General features: G+C 61.3%; 1 protein-coding gene across 2 annotated transcripts; it reads left to right on the top strand.

The window, feature by feature from the left end:
* The first annotated feature begins 407 nt into the window (after window positions 1-407).
* EFNA3 (ephrin A3) lies at window positions 408-9,075 on the top strand. Of its 2 annotated transcripts, XM_013997020.3 has the most exons (5): window positions 408-568; window positions 6,615-6,928; window positions 7,388-7,453; window positions 7,643-7,720; window positions 7,936-9,075. In XM_013997020.3, the coding sequence occupies exons 1-5, from the start codon at window positions 441-443 to the stop codon at window positions 8,064-8,066; spliced, it is 717 nt and encodes a 238-aa protein (XP_013852474.3). In that variant the 5' UTR covers window positions 408-440; the 3' UTR covers window positions 8,067-9,075. The 2 variants fall into 2 exon arrangements, with proteins under 2 accessions (XP_013852474.3, XP_084877414.1); XM_085021288.1 differs by lacking the exon at window positions 7,643-7,720.
* Window positions 9,076-9,642: the final 567 nt, after the last annotated feature.

Here is a 9,642-nt window from a genome sequence, read left to right as displayed (position 1 = left end):
TAGACCCCCCGCTTCTTTTCAATTCTCCTTCACCCCATCCCAGAAATGAATGCTCCCGAGGAGAGATGGAGATCCCTGTTTTGGCCTCCCTAATCCTTCGCCTGGGAACTTCAGAATGGGGAGCAGAAGACCCAGGACCAGCAGAAGCAAATTACACCTAAGAAAGAGAGCCGAGGCGCTCCAGTCGTTCCTGAGGGGGCAGCACTATCCTCACCTCCCACGCGCGCGCTCCGGGCCTGAGCGGGGCGGGGCCTGGCGGGAGCGCGCCAGGGGCGGGGCTTCGGGGGCGCGCCCGGGAAGGCGGAGGGAAGGGTTGGGGGCGTGGCCTAAGGCTCGGGGGCCGGCGGCGGCGGCGGCGGCGGCGGCTGCAGGGAGCTGGGAAGCAAGAAGCCGGGAGAGCGGGGCTCAGTCGGGGGGCGGCGGCGGCGGCGGCTCCGGGGATGGCGGCGGCTCCGCTGCTGCTGCTGCTGCTGCTCGTGCCCGTGCCGCTGCTGCCGCTGCTGGCCCAGGGGCCCGGGGGGGCGCTGGGGAACCGGCATGCGGTGTACTGGAACAGCTCCAACCAGCAGTGAGTCGGGGGCCCAGGGAGCCCGTGCGTCCCGCGTCAGTGAGAAGGGGAGGCCCAGGAAGTCCTGGGGGAAGCTGGGGTGGGAGTCCTGGGGGACTACAGCTGGGGGCTAGGAGGCGAAGGAGAGGGGGACACACTCTGTGGGCGCCTATGAAACTCGAGGGGTGTCTGAAAGAGGCTGTTAAGGTATGGTAACCAGGGCTTGGGCCGTGCGGAGGAGGCTGCTCAGGGACACCCCGCCCCACCTTGGCTTCTCTCCACACCCGAATAGCTTACCCCCACCCGAGAGTCCCCCCATCTTAACCCCCTTCAGCTGGGCTGGTGTTTGGGAGAACCAGTGTGCTGGGGATAGGCCGCCGCACTTGGGGGCCCCAGAGATGACCTGTTTTCAGCCGTGAGGGTTTCGAGGGGTTCTAGGACTCTTGCTTTTAAAAGTGGGGTCCAGAGCTGAGGCAAGGAGTCCGACGAAGCACCACCTCGGAACGAAGGTGAATGGGTTACCCTTATTGTATGGATAAGCCTGGCTGGGGTGAGCTGGAGCTGGGTCGCCAAGTTGGGGGGCTCTGGAGGTGCTGTTTGGTTAGGATAGGAACGTGGGGTACCGGCGAAAGGAAGGGAGGCAAAGAGATGTTGGCGTGTCACACACGCACATACACGCCCGAGCTGGGGACGGCGTGTGGCTCCAAGTGTGAGCGGGCGTGCGCGGCTGTCAGTGTGCGTGTATGTCTGAGTGTGTGATTTGTGTGTCTGCGTCGGCGATCGTCTAGGGGTGGGAGCGGGCGACGGGTCGGGGAGGGGGCTGCGGTCGCTGTCCGCGTGGCCGGCCGTGTCTGGGCTGGGGTGGCTGTCGGCGCCGCCGCGGTCTGGGCGGGTGTCAGGGCGGCCGTGTGGTTTCCCGGGGTGTGTGGCGCGGCGGCTGGGTGCTGGCTGCGGGGTCAGGTCCTCATTCTGCTCAGTCCTTGCTGCCCTTGTCTTCTCCTCCCCGCCGAGGCGCCGTGTGTATCACCCTGGCCGCCTCCGAGTGTCTGTGTGTTCGGGGGGGATCCCTGGGGACATGGGGGTCACTGTCACATCTGCCCAGGCAGCAGCAGCGCCACTGCTTCTGGCTCCTCACTCCGAGGGGCGACTCGGGAGCAAACAGTGAGGCCTCACGGGAGGGGACCGGGAGGGCCGGGCGGCCGCGACCCCCAACCTCCCGGGGGAGGGGCCGCCGCTCGCCCGCTCTGCTCTTTGTTGTTTGGGGCTCTGCGCCTCCCCCTCTCTCCCTCCTCGCGCCCGGAGTGTCAGACTGGGGGTGGGGATGAGCCAACGACGCCCCCCTCGCTTCCCATGGAAACCTCGGGGGTGGGGATACGGCCCCTCCCCCCCCCCCCGGAGCGGGACTCGGAGAACTCTGGGGGGCGCTGGGGGCTGATTCCTCTGCTCTATCTAGCTCGTCCCCCTCCCCCAGACTCACACGTCCGCCCCCCGCCCCGCTAGAGTCTGGCAGGGAGTGGAGAGCACACAGGTGAGGGGCCCCGGGTTCCCCACCGTCAGGGCACCCCCACATTCCTAGGAGAAGCCGGAGCCTGGGGGATGCAGGAAGGGCGGGGGTGGGGGGGAAGGGGGAATGTTGATCAGGTTCCCCTCCCCCGCATACACCTGGGCGCAGGTGAAAGCCCTGGGAGGGGGTGGGGGAGCCCGGGTTCCGAGAGCCTCCTTTCTGTCTTCCCCGCTCTCCCGCAGGTCTGGACCGGCAGAGATGGGAGGGGGTGCGCACCCGGCCCGGAGGCCGCCGCCGCCCCCGCCTCGCTTCCTCCGCCTTTGTTGCCGCTGCGCCCGGGCTCCCCGGCTCCCTCACTGCGGCAGCCGCGGCCCCATAAATCGTGAGAGCGACGTGCTCCGGAGCCGGGAGTGGAGAGGGCCAGGGAGCTGGGGGCGGGGCCGGGCCGAGCCACAGGCTCCCGTGCCCCCTCCTCCCCGTCACGTGAGCTGGGCTCCTGGCTCCCACCCCCCCATCACGTGCCGAGGGTCTCTGCCCCTTGGGGGTCACGTGGAGAGGGTCTTGGGACCCCGCCTTTTAGGGTCACGTGGGAGGGTGCTGGTGGGACACGTGCGGTGGCCTCTTTGACAGACCTGGGGGCAGTGCCCTGCACAGCGGCTGTGCTCTCGCCCCCTATCCCCCACTCAGCCCCTCCGTTTGGTCCTCCGGAATAGGGGAGCTGTGTTCCCAACCTGGCCCAGAAACTAGGGATGGAGGAACTATACGGGAGGAAAGCATGAGAGTATGAGGTCTCGGGGTCCCCTGAGTCTGGAATTGAATAGGGGCCGGACCGGCCGATGGCCAAATATATGCGCCCAGGCCTGTGCTTCATTTCTTTGCAGAAGTGAGCAAGGGTGTTGGTATTCACCCCTATCTCAAGAAGCCTCAGGAACATCTTTCTCTAGCTGTCTCCCTACCTGTCTCTTTATCTCTGAAATGTTTCCGTTGCTTATCTCTCCTTCATTCACACATTCATTCAACAAATATTTATTGAGGGTCTACTACGGTCTTTTCTCTCTCTCTTTTCTCTGTGTCAACGAGTCTCCCTGAACCCCTTCCCTGTCCCCGGCGTTCTCCTTTGCGTCTATCAGTCTCGCCTCTATCTCTCCCTTTCTCCAAGCGTCTTTCTCTTCTCAGGCTCATCTCTCTCCCTCTCTCTCTCTCTGTTTCTGCATCCCTCTCTGTCGTTGTGTCTCACTCCGTTTCCCCTCTCAGTGAATCCGGTCTCCGTTCATCTCCCCACTCGATGTGCGTCTTCCTCTCACTCCATTTCTGTCTCGCTTTCGGCGGGTCTCTCGCGCTTCTCCGCCGCTGCAGATCAATAAACCTTCGCCGCCGCCGCCGCTGTCGCAGGGAGGAGGGGCGGGGATGTGGGGCGCGCTGATTTTCTCCCACCCGACGCCGGCCACAGAAGCCCGAGGCCCAGTCCCAGGCTGGCAAGACTCAGTCCAGCAGCGCGCAGAGGCCCAGGGCACCAGAGGGGTGCGGGGGTGTCGACGTGCACGCGCCGCCCCAAGAGCGCTCCCGCCACGCACCCACCCCAGCCTGGGCGCGCAGACCCCACGCCGCGCACACGTGGTCCGGCCTCGCCTGCTGGAGCGAGCGGCGCGCGGCCTCGGGGGCGCGCTAGAAGCGAGGAGAACTCGGGTCCAATATCTTGATCCTTCCTCCACTTCCTTAGCTCTGCATCCTGGTGTCTAGGGGTGGGGGCAGGGATTTAACAAGTTCAGGAGCTCATGGGATCCTTTCCCTTCTCCCTGGTCTTGTTAGCCTCCCTGTTTACCTGGCCCTAATGGCTCCGGAGGGGAGAGGTTTGCTCCTTCGCCGCTCCCCCTGCCGCCTACCCTACAAGGCTGGAGCAGGTGGGGCACTGAAGGAGTGAAAGAGAGGGGTCGGAATGCGCAACGGGGGCGTCGAGAGCCGGGAAAGACGAAATAACGGGGTGAGGGGGCATCCCCTCCAGGTGGGTGTGTTGACACTCGCCTTTCTGCAGGAGAGGTGGGAGGCTAGTGAAGGGATGCAGTCAGGAAGAATAGAGAACTCTTTGAAGAGCAGGGACGACCCTGTCCCCAGATCCCAGCCGGCCCTCCCCATCTGGCAGGGCGGGGGCTGGAGGTGCGGCTCTAGGTTAGGGAGGTGCGGCCGGGAAGGCGGGGTTAGCAGGGGAGCTAAGCCGGGGCCTAGAGGCACCTCCCTCTTCACTGCCAAGGCTGGGAGGATGACAGATTCAATTAAAGTGCCCAAGCCAAGCAGACACCTCGGGTCTCCCAGGAATTGTGGCTGGTGATTCCTGGTACCCGACCCTTCTGCCCCCTGTCCACCAGATACCAACTGGGCACAGTCAGTTCCACAGGCCGTTGTTTCTCCTACATGCGCAGCTTGGGGAGGCATTTCAGGGGCTGTTCCCACCACCTAGCCAGGGATAAGTAAGAGGTGGCTCCTCCTCACTGTGGTCACCCAGCAATCTTTCTGTGAAGCTAGTCCCCTCCGCGTTGAGGAAACGGGGATGCCTGCAGGAATGGCTCTGGCTTTGGCTTCCTCCCTGCTGGAGCAGGGTGTGTTGTGGGGGAACTGGGCAGTGCCCTAGGGAGATGTCCTTCACCGTAGGGCTGGAAACCTGGGTGAGGCTCAAGGACAGAGGCCCCAGTGTGGCTGTGTGGCTGCTCCAAGCCTGGCACCTTACCACGGGGAGTCCCCTCCTCAAAGCCTGTGGAGGAGGAGCAGTAGACTTGGGGCTCAGGGAGAGAGAGAGGCAAAGCTGGGGTGGCGGCTGGGAGCCAGGCCTGGTCTAACCCGTTTTCCTGCTCCCAGTGCCCCAGGCCAGGACTCCTGCCCACCTGAGTGCCAGGGCCAGGGAGGAGTCAGAGTGACCCATCACTCCCATGGGAACTGAGTGGGGCTGGTGGCATTCCTGATGACTCAAGAGGCTGTGCCCATTCTTACTGAGGTGCTCAAACACCATCTCTTACCTCTGCCTTACTGCTAAGCTTGGAAGAGAGTATTTGGGGAGGAGGGGGGCACAGGCAAGGCCAAGGGAGTAGGCTAAGGTGGGGAAGGACCCTCAAGGCCCCACCTGTGCAGAGGCCACTAGGCTCGCTTCCCTAATAGATCTAATTACTGTTTGGCGAACTGGGAGGTGCCTCACGACATGGGGAGCCAGTCTCTCCCCTCGGGGAGTTCCCAGGAACGAGAGACCCCAGTGGTTTAACATTTTACCAAGTACCCCACGCCTTCCAGTGTCCACCACACTTCCCTCTCACTGCCAAGATGTGTGCACTCCTACACTAAGGAAATGAGGGGAAACTCCTGCCTACTTCTCTGAATTTCTTTCTCCATTCACATGTTCCTCCCATCCCACACCACTCAGTACACCATGGAGAGCATTAAGCCCAGCACTTTGATGGAAACTAGCAAGGCAGGTGGGGATTACAGGGGACCCAGCATCTGCTTCTTTGCCCAGAGAAGGATCAGGCGAGGAAGAGGCACAGCCATCTTGTCTGGGCACGATGCCCACAACTCTGCCCATCATCATTAAGGGACACTGATGCCCAGGTTGAGGAGGGAGGTGTATAGAGACAGAAGTTTTGACTGGTTGGCATGACACCACATGGAGCTTTGGTGTGGAGTTCCTTAGCTCCCTAATCTGTGGTGTCACGTTATTGGGGACCTAATTGTCTGTGGCCTCAGGGTGGAGGTCAGTGGGACTCAGGATACAGAGGCCAGACATACCATAGAGAGCAAGTGCCAGTGTGTGTGTGTGTGTGTGTGTGTGTGTGTGTGTGTGTGTGTGTGTATGGGGAGAGCAGGGAGAGGGCTTGAGGCTGCTGGGGTCAACCAATGCTGGCATGCGGGTCCAGCACACATACCACCTAGCTTTTCTGCCTATGCCGCCTGTGAGTGGGCGGTGGACATATTTGTGCGTGTGCCATAGAACTTATGCATGTATATGCATGAAGCCTCGATGCATGCATGTGTGAGGGCAGGTCCTGTCGGACTGGCCTTGGGGGTGGACTGTCAGGAGCGGGAAAGCATGCTGGGAGAGGCGATGGAGGGTGTGCATCCCTCCAAGGGATCCCTCTCACTTTCATACTTCCCTTCCATTCCTTCTATCCCTCCTCCCCACTAGTGAATTATGGGGGATGGACGGAGGAAATCCGGGCCTGGGTCTGGGAGTCGCAGGGGCCTGCGCCGTTTCTGTGGTAACCAAAGCATACGTTCCCTTCTTCCCTCCACTCATCTCCCCCCCTGCCTCTTTTCCTTTGGAGGCAGGCTGGGCTTCCATGCGCCTTTGCTCCCCTCTAGTGGCCACTGGGAGAAGAGCAGAACAAGGAGCGGGCCTGGAAAGATAGTGCGGGGACTGGCGGCACTAGGGCCCCGAGGATGGAGATAGGGAGTGAGACTAGAGGCCGCTCGGAAGAAAAGCCGGAAGGCTCGGAGGACCCCAGGGAAGGTCTGCGGAGCGGTGAGGTGGAAAGCGGGTTGGCTTTGGGCTTCTTCTCTCTGACCCGCTTCCTTTCCCCACAGCCTGCGGCGAGAGGGCTACACGGTGCAGGTGAATGTGAACGATTATCTGGATATTTACTGCCCTCACTACAACAGCTCAGGGGTGGGCCCCGGGGCGGGGCCAGGGCCTGGAGGCGGGGCGGAGCAGTACGTGCTGTATATGGTGAGCCGGGCGGGCTACCGCACCTGCAACGCCAGCCAAGGCTTCAAGCGCTGGGAGTGCAACCGACCGCACGCCCCTCATAGCCCCATCAAGTTCTCGGAGAAGTTCCAGCGCTACAGCGCCTTCTCGCTGGGCTACGAGTTCCACGCCGGCCACGAGTACTACTACATCTGTGAGTGACCGCCGGGCGGCGGGCCGGGGCGGGGCCTAAGAGTGTCTGATTGACGGCCGAGGGCCGGAGGGCGGGCCCACGCTTCAGGCACTAGGTCTTGCTCGCAGGGAGTGAGTGATGCCCGGGATGAGGCGTGAGGGCTAGGGACTTCGGGGTTCGAGCTCAGAGTCGTGAGGCTAAGAAACGGGGTGACAGTCCGATGTTTGGAACGCAGAGTCACTGTTTCCGTGAGGGATATTCCGGGTGCGGCACCTCAGGGGTCATCGTTTCTTGAGGAGTGGGACCCAAAGGGCTTCTAGGGCTGACAGTGAAGCCACCAAGCCCAATGCCCAAAGGGTAAAGGAGATGCTGAAGGCCACTGCTCAAGAGGGAGTTTGGAGAGAGTGGGAGGAGTTTCTGAGCGAGGAAGGCACGGGTGTAAATCTGGAGAAAGCGACTCAGGCCCAGTCTCCTCCCCAGCCACGCCCACCCATAACCTGCATTGGAAGTGTCTGAGGATGAAGGTGTTCGTCTGCTGCGCCTCCAGTGAGTACCATCGGCTGCCAGCTACGAACCCATCCTCAGCTCCCCTGCTTTGGGGCTCCCCTGGCTTCCTGGGGTGGGGGGACATGGAGGGCACAGGCGAGGGGGACTCGCTCCCCAGCTGTAGCAGGGGGAGGGGATTCTGGCCCTGACTCTCCCCTCCTCTCTCCCCACCCGCACCCCACCCCGCAGCATCGCACTCCGGGGAGAAGCCGGTCCCCACTCTCCCCCAGTTCACCATGGGCCCCAATGTGAAGATCAACGTGCTGGGTGAGTCTGCGCAGCGCCCTCTGGTGGCCACTGCTGGAACCGCAGCCCCCTCCCCGGTGCCTGCTCACCTTGCATGTCTTTCCCCGCGGGGCACCCATCCCTCTGACCCCTGTGGGTGGTCACGTTCCCCGCTCCACTGCTGCTGCCGCTGCCTCGTGCCCCCGCCCCAGCACGCAGCCCGTCTCTCACCAGTCTGTCTATTTATCTATCCACAGAAGACTTTGAGGGAGAGAACCCCCAGGTGCCCAAGCTTGAGAAGAGCATCAGCGGGACCAGCCCCAAGCGGGAACACCTGCCCCTGGCGGTGGGCATCGCCTTCTTCCTTATGACACTCTTGGCCTCCTAGCTCTGCTCCCTCCCTTGGCGGGGAGAGATGGGGCCGGGCTGGGACTGAGCATGGGAGCCTTTGGCCCCTCCAAGGGAAGCCTAGCCGTGGGGCTTAGACCCCCTCCTCCGATGGCTGGAACTGGGGTCTGCAACTTACATCTGTGCCCGCCTCTTCTGCCCCCTCCCCCCCAAACGCAGGGCACTATAGTAGACCAGGTGCAGGGACAGCCACGGGTCCCCGGTGGCTTTGTGGCTCTGGTAATGTTTGGTACCAAACTAGGGGGCCATAAAGGGCAGTGCTCAGGACACTCTGCCCCCTGGTACCTTTTTCTGACCCCTGGTGCCCTCCACCTTTGTCCCCCCAGAGAGGTCATTGTGCCCCAGAGAGAGCAAATTGAAGTGTGCGAGACACCCCCATCACTCTCCTCCAGGGGCAGAACACGGGGAGGGGACTAGATGGGCAAGGGGGTGGCATCACCCACTGCCCCCTTCCCCTGTTTACAGCAATAAGCACGTCCTCCTCCCCCAACTCCCACTCCCAGGATTGCGGTTTGGATTGAATCCAAGTTTACAAGTAGACACCCCTGGGGGGGCCGGTAGTGGACAAGGGTGACAAGGGGTGGGCATTGGGGTGCCAGGCAGGCATGTACAGACTCTATAACTCTATATATAATGTACAGACGGACAGAGTCCCTCCCCCTCCTCAACCCCCTGACCTTCCTCGACTTCCCCTTCCAGCTTCAGACCCCTTCCCCACCAGGCTAGGCCCCCCCCACCTGGGGGACCCCCTGGCCCCTCTTTTGTCTTCTGTGAAGACAGGACCTATGCAACGCACAGACACTTTTGGAGACCGTGAGACAACAACGCCCCTTCCCCTCTAGCCCTGAGCCGGGACCCAGTTCCCAGGCCCTTGCCCTGCCCATCCTCTGTGGTCCCCACCCATCCTCCTGGGCCTTTTTCAAGTGCTTTGGCTGTGACTTTCATACTCTGCTCTTAGTCTAAAAAAAATAAACTGGAGATAAAAATAACTGAGTGTGTGTGATTTCCAGGGGGCCATCATCAGCCTCCTGTACACTGGTTAAATAAACCCTGCAAGTCAGAGGGTGCGGGGAGGGGAGGGGATTCTGGGGCCAAAGGGTCAAATGAACACCTAGTCCTGTGCCTCAGCTCCCCTAAGAAGGCAGCTCTGTGTGGAGGGAGCAGCAGGGTCTGGGTGACTTTGTAACTCGCTCACTCAACTTCTCTGAGCCTCAAGTATCTCATCTGAAAATTTGGGTTAGAAGACATCTCTCGCGGGGTTGGTGTAGAGATTAAAAGGCAGAGGGAGCATAAGGCTCAGTCAATGACAGTTTTCTCCCTTTCTTTCCATTTCCTTCTGTAACCGGAGGATTTTTGACTGGGGTCTATGGATTTCAGGGGGGTTGTCAACCTAGATAGGAAAAAAATTATGCCTTTTATTTTCGCTCGCCTGTAACTGAAATTTAACATTCTCTTATGTACTTGGGCAACGAGCCACAGTAGTTTTAAGAGTGCCTGTGACTTTGTAACGAACCGAACTCATCTGTATTCAGACCGCGTTACAGTTTTTGGAGCTA

This window comes from Sus scrofa, chromosome 4 (assembly GCF_054392235.1).
Source record: "Sus scrofa isolate SSC_HxYL_T2T_F1_AM1 chromosome 4, Sscrofa_HxYL_maternal_Yorkshire_Landrace_v2.0, whole genome shotgun sequence".
In the NCBI taxonomy this organism is placed as follows: Eukaryota; Metazoa; Chordata; class Mammalia; order Artiodactyla; family Suidae; genus Sus; species Sus scrofa.
The sequence above is the reverse complement of the archived record's forward strand: the minus strand, read 5'-3'. Positions and strand labels throughout refer to the sequence as shown.